This window comes from Aulonocara stuartgranti, assembly GCF_965226115.1.
Source record: "Aulonocara stuartgranti genome assembly, chromosome: 1".
Taxonomy (NCBI): Eukaryota; Metazoa; Chordata; class Actinopteri; order Cichliformes; family Cichlidae; genus Aulonocara; species Aulonocara stuartgranti.
The window spans coordinates 37,468,624-37,486,524 of record NC_138939.1 but is presented as its reverse complement, the minus strand read 5'-3'; the positions used below and the strand labels follow the sequence as shown (position 1 = coordinate 37,486,524).

The following is a 17,901-nucleotide window of genomic DNA, read 5'->3' as shown; positions in this document are numbered from 1 at the left end:
AGACCATCTAGAGTGCCCTCTGTAGTGCACTTGGTGAACTGCCGCCAATTTTCATGCAACGTGATCAACACGAAGTGAAATGGTTAGTTCTCAAGATACGAATAATCATCGCCGGCTGGCTTTGTCATCAGTCATCATCCTTCTGCAGTGATCATATTATGTGTATGCTGCCGCCACCTCAACAGGTGGGTCAGTCTCAACTAAATCTTCCACAAAGATTGTCTGTCTGTCTCACACTAAAGCTGGATGTCTCGAGAACACTTCTATGTGGTCTTGGTCTCACTGTCTCGGTCTTGCTGTCTCAGATCGACATAGTGGTCGGGAGATTTGGAGTCAACAGTATCCATGACACACAACGTAACGTTCGATAATGTGTCATTTCAAAAGCATCAGCTCTAAGAGCCGTGCTTAGAGAGTGCTTTGTGATGAATCAGAGTCGACACTCCCATTGAGCGAGAGCCGCTCCTCACTTAATTTCCTTTGGCTGCTCAGCTCTCGCACAGTGGCTCAGCTATGCTCCAATCCCTCCATATTGTGGCCAATCACATGCGAGGATATAAGATAATATCATTATGTGAAAAACAGAGGGTGATGGACGCGACAGTCAAGTGGAGCGTGCGTCTGTCCTCTCAGTGAGTGAGTGAGACAGCGGTGAGGAGGGCTGTGCGAGAGCAAGAACACATAAATATGCCTGATACCCGTAAACGAAGCAGCATCTGGCTGCAGTTTAAAGACTTTTTTGTCTCGGTCTTGATACCCTCCTGTCTTGGTCTCGTCTTGGTTTAGGCGGTCTTGACTACAAGCCTATCGCACACACACCTATATTTTTAAAGAAATGATTATAAATCAAATTCTTTGGATTTTGATCTCCCGCGAATGTGATGAATTTGAAAGAGCACTGCAGGTTTGGCACAAACCACGTATAGGTGGTTCAGCTAATGTTACTGGTGTTTCAACATTTTATATATGGATATAGATCATTAGAAACATGGATGTGATTTTTATAAAGACTTTATTGGAAGTTTTTGCTCCAGTACATATGGTGTTCCAACCAAACGTATTTTTGTGTAAAATACTACAGTGTAATTTACAGGCTGTTAATAAATGGTGACAGTAACAAAATTAAACAGATGTGTGAAGCTTCCCTCTGAGGACTCGGGGTCAGTCTTGCTCAGGTGAGGATGTCGTGGGCCTGCTGCTCCACCAGCACGGCCATGTTCTTCACGTCGTCGCACCAGAAGTCCAGACGCTCCTTCATCCCTTTGATCTGAAACAGCGACCAACAGGAGAGTCAGACCAACAGGTACAGTAATCATAACTACTGTCGACATAACGGGCATTTCAGGTCCCATTACTGGGTGAGCTGCTGTACACATTTGTTACATGCTTAGAGTGTTTGATGTTTCTATATTTAAAGAAGAATTAAAAAAGAGCCCAACAGATACTGATTTTTAACTGTCATACTGATATTTAGAGACTGAAAAATCAGGGCCGATATTTTTCTTTCAGACAAACATAACATTGATGTGCAGTTATTTTATCTGCTTCTTTATATTCTGCTTGAATCAGCTTGTCGGGGAAGTTGCAGATTGCCCTCTGGTGGCTAAGCTTTGTAACATCGACACTCATGGTTGAAGGGTGTTTCTTGTCGGTCTTCTTTATTTTTGACCTTTTTAAACCTATCGGCTGTTATAAATGCTTATACCCACATGAGTACCAAACAGATAACATCAGCCCACCAACGAAGCTGTAAACAGTGAAAGCTGGCATCACTGTGACCAACCTGCTGCAGGTCCAGCACTCTGGGCTGCACCCAGGTCATCTGCACCTTCTGGTCCACCTCGTCAATGTTCCCTTTGATCAGGCCCACAGACAGAGCCTTCATCACAAGCAGCTCAACCTACAAACAGACCGATACAACCATCAGCCTACACGAGGATCAGCTGTATGTGACCAGTATTAGGACAAACAACATTATCTCCAGTTATCAAAGGTGAGCATTAATTTCATTATCAGAGTTACACCCTGATTAAACACACGTTCTGACCGCACTGACCTCATTAACGGGGATTTTGGCACTCTGAGCGATTTCAGTGAAGGTCAGCTGTCTGTGATTCGCAGGACGAGTGAATGTCATCTGGAAGGGAACGAGAAGATGTTCAGTTTATTGTGGACAAACTGACGTCATTACACATCAGTGTTTACAACCTAACTGGCAATCCCACCTCCATGACGCAGAGCAGCTGAATCTTCTGCATCAGTTTACCTTCTTGTGACGCGAGGTCGGGCTGTGACCAACAGAGAAAACAGTGAGTTGACCCAAACATACACGTGAAGACTTTGCCAGATCATCTCTGGATTAAAGATTTTTCAACAAAATGCAGTTAAGACAGGGAGAAGAAACACAGGCAGGTCTTAAAAACAAGCACTCAGCACCTAAACCTGAAAAATTCAAACTTTATTTACAAAGGTCTTATTCATGTTCGCCTGAGGTTACCGTTACTTATTTGTGACTTTTAAACGGGGTTATTGATTATTTCCTGCACCTGCAGAAACTCCAGTTCATGTGTCAGAATAAATTCAGCTGTTATAGATGACAAGTCATCATTACACACATCTCAGGCATTAAAATGAGTCCCCACCTGTTGGCCCCAGGCAGACTTTAAGCTCTGAAATTTCTCCACATTGCCTGCATTGAAGGCATATAGTGTGTCAATCAGCCACTGCTTGTCTGTGTTCCTCAGCGACTCCAGCACAGGATGCATCAGCTGCACAGAGAAGCCACACGAGTAATCAGCACAGGCAGGTCGAGCTACACAACATGTGTCTAACAGAGTTCAAATCCCACCAGCTCTCCAAAGTTGTAAACTCCCTCTCCTAAGAGTCCAGCCAGGCCGAGCGTGAACGCCCTCTCCTGCCTCTCCGTCTCTGTGAACAACAATTACAAAATGAACTGAATACGAGTGATCTGCTGTGTTCTGACTGACACACAGCTTAATTCATGCTGTTGTTTACCTGGAAAGCATCTGATGTCCACACAGCCCAGGTAGCGCAAGGCGTCCTTATAGTAGGCAGCGTGGTCTCCAACAAGGCGATAGTATTTACTGGAGAGGTCATAAAAGCGGCCGTGGACTGACGTCACTCCAGGCAAGTTATTCAACGTTTCCTCAATTTCTTCAATTTCTTTCTACAAGTGGAAAAAACAGGGAAGGCGATAAGTGGATGGATCACTGCTTTTAAACCCAACCTGAAGCTGTTACACCTCGGGGGGGTTTCTCCTCTCCACACACACTTTATTTACAGACGTGGATCAGGTTAACACCCCGTTTTACCACAGACTGTATAAAAAAGATGGAAGGTGATGTGAAAGTGCCCCACACCTGTGTTCTTCTTAATGGCCACGGAGGCAGCAACTCCTATGGCTGCAAAGTGAAGCTGGATTTTATACACATCCTACTTCTTTTTAACATTTTCATTTGTGTCCTGTTGTTTCTCTCACAGCCAGTCAGAAAACAGCTGCACTTTTTGTCCATCAGTGACACCACCACCCAACATGTGTTCTGACTTCAGTGAATATCACAAAAAAGAAGGTTGTTGCAGCCCATATAGCTCTAACTTGAGCATTTACGCTAACTCAATTGGAATATATAACCTTATCTCAACTGACTGTCTTTGAAATACAGATTTCACTGATTCCCTCTTCTCCATGCGCTTGGGTGTAAGGCTGTGCATTCATCCTAATTTTGGAGTTTGTGAACGGTGACGTCTGTGAGGAAGGAGGTGGAGATGTCACATTTTTGTACAATGAGCGCAAAGATTGGAGGAAGGGAAAATGTCAGGTGTGCATGAGTGTGGCAGCAAGAAAACGATGACTGAACACCTACGAGTTATTTCAAGGATATCTACACCCAAGTGCCATTTGGACTGCACTTGTGGGTTTAACAGCTGCTGGTTTTTCTCATGCTAACAGGCAGAAACATCACGTGAACGTTCCAGGCAGTTGGAAACGCTCTGTCACATGCTATATCTGAGCTCAAGTCTGCCAACACCTCGCTCAGAGTTTTACCTTTGTGGCAGGAACGTCGTTGATCTCAAGTCTAAGATTGCCGATGGCGGTCTTGCAGAGAATCACTGCTTCCTCGCTGCTTTTCACCTGAACCAGGTGGAGACGCGCAGACGTTTGGTCAAAAGTGCACTTTACAGAATGTAACTTCAAAGCAACCTGTCATGCTGGTGTCTGGTCATCTTACCTTTTCCCTGGTCTTTTCAAGAAAAACGATGGCATCTTTTTGATCTAGACACAAACAGCGTTGGATTTTAATGCCAAAAAACGAATTAAAACAGAAAGAAAATGTTCCCATTTCTCCGTACCTGACATTTGTCTGGCAACGAACAGTAAAATCTCCACCAGCGACAATGGATTGATTCTGATAAAGGAACAAAAATTATAAATTAACAGGTAAAAAACAGTAAATACTTGTATTTGCTCTGTTTAGGACAAGCGGATGAACAACTCACCTGTGTTCAAAGTCACTCATGAAATTTTCATAAAGCTGGAAGGAAAAAAAAGAAACGGAAAAGAGAGAATATTTAGTGGACAGTGTTATTCATTACCTTAGAAATGTAGCTATGACATTAGTGAATATCTGTACCAAGGGCCTCTTTGGTATGATATGTTTTAATATATACTAGTATGCAGTAAGTCTACATGTACGACAAACTGCTGCTGCATAAACTTAAATATTCAAGATAAACTAATTATGACAATGACAAGAGACCATGTAGGCGTCGGAATAATTTAGTGGCATCACTTCTCATTTTCAGCAGAACTGTACAGATACTTCGTTATGAAATGTAGTTTCCATTTGCATGCTGGTCAAATCTATGCATGTATGTGCTTAAAGAAGGCCTGTTCTGCTTCTCCTTATTTTCTACACCCTGTATCAAAGGTGGATGCTCATATTAAGCACTAATAAACATGATAATGTTTCACAGTATGTGTAAGGAAACCCTGTCATTGCAGCAACGCAGTTCTGGCTGTAAGCACAGAAGCCCCACCCACCTGCTGCTCAAACCTTCTGCCTGCTGGGGCCAGCCAATAAGAAAAAGATTGGCTTAAATAGACAGGGGCTTAAATCAAGAGTCCATGCAAATGAACTATGAGTCATGCAAAGCTAGAGTCCAATAATAAAAATAAGAAGCTGTGAATGAGCAAACAGGTAAAGTATGTAAAGATGAGAACCCACTCATGTTCAACGCTGCAACGTTTTCAGGGTGAAGCAGTTCAAACTGACAGAGGTCAGCTTGTATTAGCAGTAATTCCGATGTGTTATAGCTAAAAATGATCTCTAAAAGTAAAACAAGTTTGAAGTGAAAGTACAAACAAGTACTGCAAATAATATATGTTTTGATGTGAACATGGGGCGTTAAAAACAGTATATTCTCTAGTCTGCAGCACAGTTTTGAAAAGGAGGGCAGAGGAACAGACTGGCATTGGGTGGCCAGCGCTGGCCCTGCTACTGAACCACAGCAGTGCGTCTCAGTGGGACTATCCAGTGCTGTGAAGCTGCAGTGCAAACACATAATATATCACCACAGTCTGGTGCAGCTAAAACAACCTGGATTAGTGGAAAAAAAAAAACCAAGATCTGGTCCAATGAGGCACCTGTGATGCCATCAGCTGGAACTCATATACTGCTGTTTACCACACAGCCGAAAGGGGTTTTAGCTAACCCCTCCACCTCTCCAATAGTGTAAAAAAAAAAAATACATAAACACCTGGCAAACTGCCGGGGGGGGGGGGGGGGTGTCAAGTATAACTCAATTTTTGGTAATACTCTATTGAAATACTGATACATTTCTGACAAATAAGGCAACAGAATTACTTTGTTCTCAATATCTGACAATCATGCTTACTCTTGTATGTTGTGTAAAGCATTACAAAGAGTGGCTGAGATGCAGTTACCTGTATGATACCATCGCCTGTTTTGAAGCAGGGATCTCTGACAAAGACCATCAGCTTCAGAGTCAATTGATGCCACAATCTAAGGGCAGAACAAAGAAAACAGTTCAAATCAGTCACAACTGCCAGTTCCTTTTAATTCATGATATCAGCCAAAAAACTACATCAAAATATGAGAAGAGTGCAATGAAGAGCTGAGAGACTTTATTCACCAAAAATCCCATCTACACACGACACCCCCATAGAGTAGTACTCATTCTATGGACTAGACTAGACCAACAGGGCCAAACAGACTGAGCACTACCTGAATTTACACAGAATCTTTTGGAAACAAGCTTTATTGTTCACATACACAATCATACAGAGTACAACATGCAGTGAAATGTGTCGTGTCTGAGCTGAAGACATAGCTGTGCCTTTCCAGGGCTTGGCGTTTGGCAATGGGGGCCTAGCCAAGACCCTTACTCCCTTATTAGGGAATCGAACTTGCGACTTCCGCTCCAAAGGTGTGGGGTCTTGATAGCCAGACAGGAACAGAAAGCAATTATCATTCCTGAGAACAGTCATCCAGTGGGAAGATATGTATATCTGTGCCAAATCAAAGGAAAAGCCAACGAGGGTCACCACGTGTTACTTCGATACTGGTGTTTGAATGGTGATGGTTTAACACTACAGTCTATGCCACAGTGTCAGCGACCAGAGTTCTCATTATTTTAGTCTTGTCCCCCCCTTCTGCAGCACACTTTTTAGTGAGTCCCTTCCTGCTGCTGAAATCACGACGAACAACACAGAATTGAACTGCAGTGGCCCTTCCTTTTAAGGGAGCAGGAGATCCAAACTATGTCAGCAAAGCACCCCCATAACAGATCCATCAGATTCCCTTAAGGTTTCTTTTTAGTCTGTCTCCCACTTTATAATATTACATATCAGAACTTTCAGTTAGCCTGTGAACTTCAATTACAAACCATTATCCGTTTATAAGGGTTAAAACCTGAAAAATTGGCCACTGCATAGCTAAAAGGGCCGTCTTTAATTATTTGCTTTGTTTGAACACTGTCAAAATACCAAATGCATATAGAGTCAACTGACACATAATAAGGAAAAACAAATCCTGATATCATGGAGGCGAGAAATTAGATGTTTGTTTCGCGATTATTGCTTGTCAAACTGATTAAAAGACTGTTTGAACAGTTACAGGTTGTTTTCTTGTTTTACGGTTAATTGACACTGTTAGCAAGGATGCACAGTAACAGCTACAAAAACCTGTGACAGCACAACAAATAGACTCCCGCTGCCCTAAATATTAGTGCTGGGCTCAAACCTAAAACTCAATTAGAGTTTAGAAAACAATATCATTTTGTTCCGAATTTAAAGCTTAAGCTTACTGCCAACGTGAGCTAAAGCTATGCTACAACAGCTAACCTCAGCTCCGTGCATGACTCAGCTTGCATTTCCAATGAATGGGCTAGCTAATGTAAGCTAGGCTAGCGCTAGCGGCTAGCTGCCACTTCTTACGACTTTTGTACCTTTTGTTGTACAAATCCTCCAGCGCGTGCCATTCCGACGCCAGCTCCGGCGTGGGGCTGTTACTCTGCTGCTGCTTGAGGTACCCAGTAACATCTTTCATGATAGCGACAAAATGTAGTTTATTCTATACTAATACGTGTTGTTGAATTTTTTTAGCTAATGTCAAGCAGCCTGTCGTGTTGTGGTAATGGGACTGCGCTGTTGCTGCCAGGCGCAAAGAATTATGGGAAATGAAGGAGGCGTTTTGGTTTTTTTTTTATTGCTAGCTAAGATTTTCTGTAACTTAAGTTGTTTGGGTGCAGTCAGTCGCCTTATGTTTATTGCTATGGGATATATTTTTAATAAGCAAACGACGGATAAATTATAAATTGCAAGTTTGTGCAAGTGAAGCTAAGTTGTATCGTCGTATATTACAGAACTGTCAAAAAGGAGGTCAAAGGACACAGTTCTGCAGGTCTGTAGGCAGTCATTCTATATAGCTATTTTCAAAGGAGCTAAAATCGGCTTCTGTAAAACGGTGACAGCAAGAGCCATGCAGTGAAAGTGTGCGTGAAGTTTATTTTGAATCCTACAGCTTTGTTATGGCTTCTTCTGTTAGCTGCTCTTTGTTATTGTTACCTGCCAGACTCTGTCGAAGTCTGCGGTCAAGAGCAAGCTGGACGCTCTCCGCTAAAGGTTAGTGCACAGAGAGAGCTCAAATGATGCAACACAAAATGCATGTATGACCTATTATATTTGACACAAGTATTTGATTTCTAGGCTTCGATCAAAGGAGCTCGTTTCCAAGTGAAGGTGCAACAGTTCTGTCCAGGTACCTGCATGGATACAAGAAACATGACAGCGGAGTCCAGGTGATGCAATATAGGCATCACCTGGCTGTCAACGCTGCATGTAGCGATATTTTAGTCAGTCTAATGAGCATTACAACTATAGGGATGCCGTGTGATGTCCTATTATGAGTTACTCTGATTCTCGTTCCTAATGTTGGATCAGTGGGAACATCAGTGCATCTTCTCCAGTCCCAGTGTTGAAGTGTCTCTGGGAATGATTCTGAACTCCGAGTCGCCCCTGGTGTATCCATCGGAGGGTGTGTCAATGACAAATTAAAAGTGCTTTGTGATGACAGCGCCTCCTCTATGGAGAAACAACTTGCATACATTGCTCAGGTGTGATTTTCTTCCATACACTCTTCAAATGTCTGAAGGTTCCATCTGCCCTTTAGTTCTTTCCATAGATGTTCATTTGGTCAGGTGATTGGCTGGGCTTTTCGAAACACTTTATTTTCTTTCTCTGAAACTCCCAAACACATACTAAACAACGTAGTGTATGCTGTGCAGTGCAGCGAGGCATGCTCAGACCTCTACACTGGAGAGAGCAAACAGACACTTCATAAACGTTCACATTTTGGACAGAGAAGACAGGTAGTTTGAAAGAGGAGTGACAGAAGCCACCCTTGAACAGAGGGCGGGGCTTATGACAACTGCCACCTATAATCCAGTTTTCAGAGCCCTTCCCAGGCGCCTTAACAGTGTCACATCTTGTGTCAGTTCATCAGTAGGTCACATGATGGGGCAAGGTTTCCCCTGAAACGTCAGCTGATAATGCCCCACGCCCTTTCTTCGCACCTTGGCTCATGTGATGAGGCCCTTGATCAACACTGGGTCAACAACCGTCTTAAGGGATAACTCCAACTAGGGCTTAAATACTAGGGACTCTCCACGATTTGCTCTTAGAACTGAAGAAGCTTCCCTGATGAGAGGTGAAACACCTTCAGGAAACTTAAAGAACTCCAGCTCCAAGCTGGCCCCAACAGTGCTCACTGGAACCTTCAGTAGTTTGGAAACTCTTCTGTACGCAGTGCCATCAGTATGCTTTGCAACAACAAAGCTGCAACAGTCTTGAGAGAGCTCCTTGGTTTTATCCCTCATCAGATGTTTATTGTGTGATACTTTGGTAATATGACACCAACTGGGACTGAAGCAGCTGGTATTATTTGCACTTTCTAGCTGACAGAGTTCAGCTGCTGTCATGATTTCATGTGTTTAGTACTTTTTCCATGTCTCATTATTTTTTCACATAACTTGATTTATGGACATCTATGCTTTGATTTCTTTGCATGTGTGGATGAGTTGTTACCAACATCCGACTTTCATGTCAATAGCACTGTGACAGGAGTGACGGACCTGACCACACGTTTCACTTTCCAGCACACTTCTGTATTAGATTGCTGCTTTCCAATCCCTGGCTGCAGCTTTTCAGCTGCCAGCCACACATACACAAGAACAGCCTCATGACCCAGTTCATACTTTCTAAGCAGGCGTGTCGGTCTCCCTGCAGCTGCGCCACAAACAAACAAGCACCTTTAGAAATATGTTTACTTAGAAAATTGGTGACATGTTCAATACTTACTAAACCCGCTGTATGTGAAGCACAAAGTGTTTTGAGTGCTCAAATTGAGTAGAAGGGTGCTATGTAAATGGCCTGTATTTGTATAGCGCTTTACTTAGTCCCTATGGACCCCAAAGCGCTTTACACATCCAGTCATCCACCCATTCACACACTGGTGATGGCAGCTACATTGTAGCCACAGCCACCCTGGGGCGCACTGACAGAGGCGAGGCTGCCGGACACTGGCGCCACTGGCCCCTCTGACCACCACCAGTAGGTAACGGGTGAAGTGTCTTGCCCAATGACACAATGACCGAGACTGTCGGAGCCGGGGCTCAAACCGGCAACCTTTCAATTACAAGATGAACTGCCAACTCTTGAGCCACGATCGGGGCTCAAGACCAGCCGTTTACTTTTCCCAGACATGCACGATCTCTCTGCTGGACTCAGACCCGAGGGTTTTTCTCCCACGGTGGAAGTTCGTCCGCTAAGCAGCAGACCCTGGAGGATATCGCGAAGAGCATCCGGGAGCAGCAGTTCAAGAGGGTCGTGGTGATGGCTGGAGCGGGGATCAGCACTCCCAGTGGCATCCCAGATTTCAGGTAATATGGCTAGCTGTGATTTCCTGCCCTGGCGTCTACCCATATCAGTAAAGACAAGGTGCATTCTGGTCTCAATCAACAGTTTCATTTGGATTCACTTGCAGGTCTCCAGGCAGTGGTCTCTATGACAACCTGCAGCAGCATGACCTGCCTTACGCCGAGGCCATATTTGAGATTAGCTTTTTCCACCATAACCCAAATCCCTTCTTCGCCCTGGCCAAAGAGCTGTATCCAGGAAACTACCGCCCCAACCTGACACACTACTTTGTATATCTGCTTCACAAGAAGGGTCAGCTGCTCCGGATGTACACACAGAACATTGATGGCCTGGAAAGACGTACGAAGTTTAGTTGTTTGACGTAACCGTGCATCACAGAGACTGTGACAGTGAACTTGATGTGCTTGTTTTCTGTGTTTATGCCTATTTCTAGTAGCAGGGATTCCTCCTGAGATGCTGGTGGAGGCCCACGGCACGTTTGCCACTGCCACCTGCACCGCTTGCTTGAGGAAATATGAGGGCGAGGACCTCAGAGTGAGTCAGAACGCACTATTGCATAAAAATGATTCAGAATTTTTTTTTCGTTAGGTTTTTTTTTGACAAGTTGGATATTTGGGATGTGATGAACAGTGCTACTCATACTGGTGACACACAGCTTCTGGCTGTAAATTTCATTTTGCTTTCATAGCTATATTAGTCATTCCAACTTTGAAACTAGTACACTGACACTAGATAATGGAATTCTAAAATGCCAGAAAACCTCCAAAAACAACCCAACATTCATCCCTCAAATTGTTCTTAGGAAAACTCAGGATAGTAGAGTCGTGAGATTTTTAGAGGTGAATGGAATTTTTTCCCAGTAATCAGTGATGCCTTCAGAGATGTGAAAGTTACATGTGCCATGTGAATTAATATAAATCAGGGTGAAAGTTTCCTCCGTGCTAAGGGCTCTACGTGCCTCACTGTATCAGGGATCACAGACAAGCTTGAGTTTTATTCTGTTTTGTTTTTTATCAGGTGTTGGTGTTGTGAAAAATGTCCTTGTTGTTTGTTTTGATTTGATTGATTTTTTGCTAAACAAGCAAGGAAGAAATCAGCGCTTCTTAAGTTGGCAGGATAATAAACCAATGACCAGACTGAGATGTTGAGCAGCTGTTCAGCACATGATTAGGATACGTGTAGTGTTTGTTCCGTTCTGATGTTCAGAGTCTGCGTTGCTGTAAGACCCAAACTTCACATCAACTGTGTGGATTTATGCTTTCTTCTGTTCCTCTGTAACAAGGATTTTGTTTGTTTGGGCTGCAAGTTTCAGATGAGTCGAATGCATTTGTGTTTTTCCTGTCAAGTAAAAAAAACAGGCATCTGCTGTCTACAAGAAATATGTTTTTCCCTCAAACTTGTACAGGTGAACTTTTGAGTTCTCATAATTCATTCAAAGAATTTGCAGATAAGCAATTATTTCTTTCTTTTTTTAATGGATTTTTCAGGTTGTATTTTCATTGAAATCTGGTGTATTTATGTCATACTCTGATTAGTTTAAAACATTTAGTTGGAAAAAAAAAATCACTTGTAGACAGTAATTTGACATTTTGTGTTTTGTTAGCCCGACGTGATGAGTGGGACGGTCCCCAAGTGTCCCACCTGTAAGGGCGTGGTAAAGCCTGACATCGTGTTTTTTGGTGAGGAGCTTCCACGACACTTCTTCAAGTATATCACAGACTTCCCACTGGCAGACCTGCTGATCATCATGGGCACATCACTGGAGGTGAGCTTCAAACTCAGGCAGGAAACACACTACCTTCACACAGTGAGGCCTGTAAGTGTTTGGATTTTAAATCAAACAATCGAAACGTGATTGTTCAGACTTTCATTCAAGGGTTTAAACAAAAGCGCTGTGTTATGAACAGAAGACCTGTTTAGGAGTCACAGCCATTTTCAGAGGCTCAAAAGTAACTGGACAAATTAAAATCAGTTTAAATATAAGAATTGTTACAACACTTGGGTGAAAGTCATTAACTAACTTGGATATAACAGCAAAATAACAAAAAATGCTTCTTTGTTCAAATACTTGATGCTATTTAAAAAAGAAGATGTGAGGAAGTAAAGCTTGGCGGGTGAAAAGCAACGTGGCTCATCTTCTCTTTGAAATGTTTGTTTGGTAACTTTGTGGTATGATAAAGTAACCACAGTATAACCACTGCATGTCCATGGCACCATCTGTTACAGCTGCAACATGTACATGCAGTGTCACTGCATCATCTACATCAGGGGTGTCAAACTCAAATACACAGTGGGCCAAAATTCAAAACTGGAACAAAGTCGCGGGCTAACATTAATATTTATTGAAAAAAAAAATCTTCCTCCAGATATAAGAATGAATCTCTTCTTATGGAGTCAAACAAGTTTTGCTGAAAAACTGAATATGGAACAAGCAAAGCTTAAATACTAGACAATATATAATAAAAAAAAAAAAAAAAATATATATATATATATATATATATATATATATATTAGGGGTGCAACGATACACAAAATTCACGGTTCGGTTCGATACTTTGGTGTCACGGTTCGATATTTTTTCGATACAAAAAAAATGTTCATGCATTTTTAATTTGTCATTTATTAAAATTATAAATATATATTTTAACTCAAAAGTACAGTTTTTAAATTTAACCCTAACCCTTGTGCGCGTTTTTTATTTTGACAGCGAATGCGCACCTGCGGACCACTTATGTGCAGCCCTGGTTATATAGCTCGTCATATTGCAGCCACAGAAATTATTTTGTCCATGAAACCATAAAGCTGCACTTTCTTTTTGCCTCATAGTCTGATTTGTCATAACTTCTCCGTTTTGTGGTAAGCTTTTATTTGGCTGTCACTTCTTCACCCTGACCTGTCTTATTTGGCTCAGCAGAACTGAAATGCTTTTACACACGCACTCACATAAGCTCAGCGATTCTCTGCGCGATCAACCTCTCACATGTTTAAGCTTGCTGCGGGAGATTTCACTTGTCATGTTTGCATAGTAAGCTAACGATTAATAAGACGATGTCAGAGGAATTGGTGCACAAATTATCATCACTCACAGATCAGTGCTGTCGCTCTCTATACACAGTTCGCACGATTGCAAAGTGAAAGCAAAAAAACAAGCGCAAATTCAAACGCGACTTCAATATGTCACATATTGACAGTGGCTTACCGATGCCAATGACATAATTACCCAGCTACATTTCTGAAAGAATGCAAAAGCATTGACATATATTTTTCCTACAATAGCCCGACGGGCAGGGAAGAGATAGATTTTGGTAGCCCGACTGAAAAAAATCGCTAGCTCCGGGACGTCGGGCTAGCGATATTGCGAGCCCTGTATCTGATTGAGGAATCACTCATCTTTGGAAAAGAGAGTTTATTACAGAGAAATGTCTCTTTCCAAAATAAAAGCTATACTATCCGCTTCTTCTGGGCTATATTCTCAGCAGCATAAGGAGAATCATGTGCTAACAGCTGTCTAAATGACTCGGCTAAAGTTAGTAGCATGCTTGTTGTTTTTGTCTTTGCACTAGGATGATGTCGGCGTAAATGTGCAGTCATATTCGTTGTGTTCCCACTAGTGCTTTCAGGTTAATCTCGTTGAAATGACCTTAACGCCACAACACGGCAAATCTCCGTTAACGAGCTACCGCCGATCGCTCCGTGCATGGGGCTAGACGGCCAACACGTTAACGAGCTAACTGCGCTAACACACTAGTTCACACCAATGTAATTGAGCATTGCATGTCACATCCAACATACTGTTTTACTTTAGTCCATGACTCGCTTACCTTCAGGGTCATACGTCACATGAAAACCAAAATAATTCCAAACGCCAGATCTGAATGAGGGTCAATTTGCCTGTTGCAAGGAGAGCTTAACTTCTGTCTCGCTAGCTTGCCCTGTGCTCTTCCTTCTGACTATGCTGTCTGTGTGGAGCGCTCAGTGGATCTGCGCTCGACAGTGCAGCCTAGGCGGAGTAGTCGAACACAGATTCACTGAGCACTCCACACAGACAGCATCGTCAGAAGGAAAATTGATAAAATAAATTACAAATGTTGTATTGTTCGATACATATGCGTACCGAACCGAAAGCACTGTATCGAACGGTTCAATATCGATACGAATATCGTTGCACCCCTAATGTATGTGTGTGTATATATATATATATATATATATATATATATATATATATATATATATATATATATATATATATATATATATATATATATATATATGTATGTATGTATATATGTATGTATATGTGTGTATATGTATGTATATGTGTATATATGTATGTATATGTGTGTATATGTATGTATATGTGTGTATATGTATATATATATATATATATATATATGTATGTATATGTGTGTATATATATGTATATGTGTGTATATATATATGTATATATATATGTGTATATATATATGTGTATATATATATATGTATATATATATGTATATATATATATATGTGTGTGTGTATATATATATATATATGTGTGTGTGTGTATATGTGTGTATATACCAGTAGGCCAGCTCTAATAGTAATGTGGTATGGCTTCGCGGGCCAAATGTAATTAGGCTGCGGGCCAGAGTTTGACACCTATGATCTACATTCTTGTTTGAGGGTTCATAAAGGGCTGCAGTTAACTCTTTGCTCTTTAGGTGGAGCCTTTTGCCAGTCTTGCTGGAGCTGTTCGCAGTTCTGTGCCCCGTCTTCTCATCAACAGGGACTTGGTGGGGCCGTTCACCTGGAGCCGCCGGCCTAATGACGTCGCACAGCTGGGTGATGTGGTGAGCGGTGTGCAAGCTCTGGTTGATGCTCTTGGCTGGACTCGGGAACTTGACGCTCTGATGGCGGCCAGCACTGAGAAAGTGAGTGCGTCATTAGCTTTTAGTTCAGAAAATCACATCAAAAATCGTCACGTTCCGGCTGCATTGGGCCTTTTGGATAGTTTTCTGGCTTCGTCCCAGTCCAAAGACATGCAGTTAGCCTGGTCAGGTTCATTGGTGATTCTAAATTGCCCACAGGTGTAAATGTGAGTGTGAATGGTTGTCTCTGTGTTAAGCATGTGACAGACTCGCAGCTTATTGACGGTATACCCTTCTCGTCACCACGCTGGGCGGGTGGGCGATGTTTGTGAATGCAGTATCTTGAGAACAAAGTGACGTAGGAGTCTCAGATTGATACCATGGTGTCCCTGAAGGTTCTCAGTCATCCAGGAAATAAAAAAGATCAATTATCAAATTTAACAACCTACAGAGGTAGTTTGATCATTTTAAAGACACTCTGAAAGTAAAATATGATGCGGCAGGCTAGTACGTTTTGACAAAATTTCTTTGCAGCAACTCAAAATGGTACTCTGTGGTTTGCCACATGTTTGTATGCAAGCCTGAGAACATTGGTACATGTTCACATTGAGATGGGTCAGGATCTGGATCAGCTCATCGCTGAGCTCCTGGACAGTCTGAGGAGAAACCTGTCAGATTGGGATGGACTGAAACATCATGTCCCAGAGGTTCTACTGGGTTTAGGTCAGGCGAGCGTGGGGGACAGTCAGCATCAGTTCCTCCATCCAGATCTGCCTGCATACTCTCATACCACAAGAGGCTGGAGGAATCCAGGACCAACTGTACCAGCGTAGGGCCTGACTGTGGGTCCAAGGATTTCATCCCAATACCTAATGGCAGTCATGGTGCCGTCGCCTATCCTGTAGAGGTCCGTGCGTCCCTCCAGCCCAGCAGCCATGCTGGATGATGATAACGTTCTCCACAGCTTCTTCAGACCTTTTCATGTCTGTCACATGTGCTCAGAGTTAATCTGCTCTCATTTGTGAAGACCACAGGGTGCCATTGGTGGAGCTGTTTTGATATTCAATGGATGAATCACACGCCATGGTGCTGGGCAGTGAGGACATGGTCCACTAGAAGATGTTGGGCCCTCTGGCCACCCTCATGAAGTCTGTTTTTGATGATTTGGTCAGAGAAATCATCTGGAGGTCCTTTGGTAGCTCTGGCAGTGCTCATCCTGTTCCTCCCTGCACAAAGGAGCAGATACCGGTTCTGCTAATGGGTTAAGGACCTTCTATGTTCCTGTCCAGCTCTCCTGCAGTACCCGCCTGCATCCTAGAATCTCCTCCCTGCTCTTGAGACTGGTGCTGGGAGACGCAGCAAACCTTTTGGCAAAGACATGCATTGATGTGCCATCCTGGAGGACTACCTGTCCAATGTCTGTAGGGTCCAGGTATTGCACTGAGCTACCAGTAGTGACCCTGACCCTAGCCAAAGGCAGGGATGATAAAAACAGTCATAAAAGATAAGGAAGGAAAAAGTGTCAGTGGTGTCCACCTGTAAAACTATTCCTGTTTTGGGGGTTGTCTCATTGTTATCACTCTAGTGCACCTGTTGTTAATTTTATTAACTCATTAACAACGCTCTCTGCTACTGAACTGATCACATCAATATCCCAGAATTTTAACTGAGCGCAGTATTGAGCACAAATCTCACTGAAAACTTCACTAATCAAACTGTACGTACTTTCTCTGCAGAGTGCACCAAAAAAAGAAGAGTGACACAAGTTCACAACATCAAAAAACGAGGTTTGACTTTACATCAAACACACAAACTATAGGATGAAGTCCAGAAGACTCGAGGTTTACCAGGATTTTAAAAATGGGATCAGTGGTAACTATCAGACTGGTAGATAAAGAAGTTGTATAGTGGAAATGCTGTGTAATTAATGCTCAGTCAAATATGAATAAAATACTGTATAACAAAGTTTTGTGTGCAGTAGAATTTACTCTGCAGTAGCAATATTGAGTACAGCACACAGTATTGTACAGGTACAGTACTCACTGGTACTTTATTTTATTTGTAAATGCACAGTTGACAGACCCAAGCTATCCTGTTAATGTGCCAGCTTTATTTTCACCTGCTGTCTCAGGGAGGTTATTGGCATGAATGGAGCCTTTTTCACTGGAGAGTATGAATCCCGAAGTCTGCTGCTCACCATCTTCAGCTCATGCTTAATGCTAGACTGAGTTAAAGACTGAAACACTGATGTAAGTCAGTAAGAACAGCTCACAAATATGGAGTCATACCAACAAAGAGGCTGTGTAGAATGTGAATTAAAGGGTAAAATAGGGATTATTCTTCACAGACGGATCCACACTGAGTGGACGCGTGTGTGCGTCGATGGTCATGAAGTCATTGTACACAGTCAGAGAGATCGTGAGTTCTGATACACTCATGACATCAATGTTATGTTTGCTTTTTGGTAACACTGCCAAAGAATTAGGGATAAAAACAGTTATTAAACAGCAGAGGGAGTAAGAGGGCAGCCGAGACTGTAACACACTCCTGTTTGAATCCTGCTGAGTGCTGTAA

General features: G+C 42.6%; 2 protein-coding genes across 4 annotated transcripts; one reads left to right on the top strand and one right to left on the bottom strand.

Moving 5' to 3' along the window:
• Nucleotides 1-995: 995 nt before the first annotated feature.
• Nucleotides 996-7,697, bottom strand: psmd13 (proteasome 26S subunit, non-ATPase 13). Its single transcript, XM_082529368.1, has 13 exons — nucleotides 7,489-7,697; nucleotides 5,966-6,044; nucleotides 4,519-4,553; nucleotides 4,372-4,427; nucleotides 4,251-4,294; nucleotides 4,067-4,153; nucleotides 3,016-3,187; nucleotides 2,849-2,928; nucleotides 2,643-2,768; nucleotides 2,226-2,288; nucleotides 2,057-2,137; nucleotides 1,784-1,900; nucleotides 996-1,267 (listed from the first exon to the last, which is right to left on the bottom strand). Exons 1-13 carry the CDS (start codon nucleotides 7,587-7,589, stop codon nucleotides 1,172-1,174), a joined length of 1,137 nt encoding a protein of 378 aa, XP_082385494.1. The 5' UTR covers nucleotides 7,590-7,697; the 3' UTR covers nucleotides 996-1,171.
• A 147-nt stretch (nucleotides 7,698-7,844) lies between these two features.
• Nucleotides 7,845-17,292, top strand: sirt3 (sirtuin 3). Of its 3 annotated transcripts, XM_082529378.1 has the most exons (9): nucleotides 7,845-7,943; nucleotides 8,064-8,164; nucleotides 8,249-8,300; nucleotides 10,300-10,479; nucleotides 10,584-10,816; nucleotides 10,911-11,011; nucleotides 12,081-12,242; nucleotides 15,181-15,390; nucleotides 17,064-17,292. In XM_082529378.1, exons 2-9 carry the CDS (start codon nucleotides 8,071-8,073, stop codon nucleotides 17,085-17,087), a joined length of 1,056 nt encoding a protein of 351 aa, XP_082385504.1. In that variant the 5' UTR covers nucleotides 7,845-7,943; nucleotides 8,064-8,070; the 3' UTR covers nucleotides 17,088-17,292. The 3 variants fall into 3 exon arrangements, with proteins under 3 accessions (XP_082385504.1, XP_082385506.1, XP_082385505.1); XM_082529379.1 differs by lacking the exon at nucleotides 7,845-7,943 and having other exon boundaries at nucleotides 8,110-8,164; nucleotides 8,249-8,655; XM_082529380.1 differs by lacking the exon at nucleotides 17,064-17,292 and having other exon boundaries at nucleotides 7,845-8,164; nucleotides 15,246-15,384.
• Nucleotides 17,293-17,901: the final 609 nt, after the last annotated feature.

What these genes read in the sequence shown, in the direction of transcription:
- psmd13 (XM_082529368.1), bottom strand. Translation starts at nt 7,589, where the DNA reads ATGAAAGATGTTACTGGGTACCTCAAGCAGCAGCAGAGTAACAGCCCC. An exon ending in CGTTGCCAGACAAATGTCAG is followed by an intron (nt 4,295 to 4,371) that starts GTACGGAGAAAT and finishes GTTTGTGTCTAG; the next exon opens with ATCAAAAAGATGCCATCGTT. An exon ending in GAGTGCTGGACCTGCAGCAG is followed by an intron (nt 1,268 to 1,783) that starts GTTGGTCACAGT and finishes TCGCTGTTTCAG; the next exon opens with ATCAAAGGGATGAAGGAGCG.
- sirt3 (XM_082529378.1), top strand. Translation starts at nt 8,071, where the DNA reads ATGGCTTCTTCTGTTAGCTGCTCTTTGTTATTGTTACCTGCCAGACTC. An exon ending in GGTGCAACAGTTCTGTCCAG is followed by an intron (nt 8,301 to 10,299) that starts GTACCTGCATGG and finishes TACTTTTCCCAG; the next exon opens with ACATGCACGATCTCTCTGCT. An exon ending in ATGAGGGCGAGGACCTCAGA is followed by an intron (nt 11,012 to 12,080) that starts GTGAGTCAGAAC and finishes GTGTTTTGTTAG; the next exon opens with CCCGACGTGATGAGTGGGAC.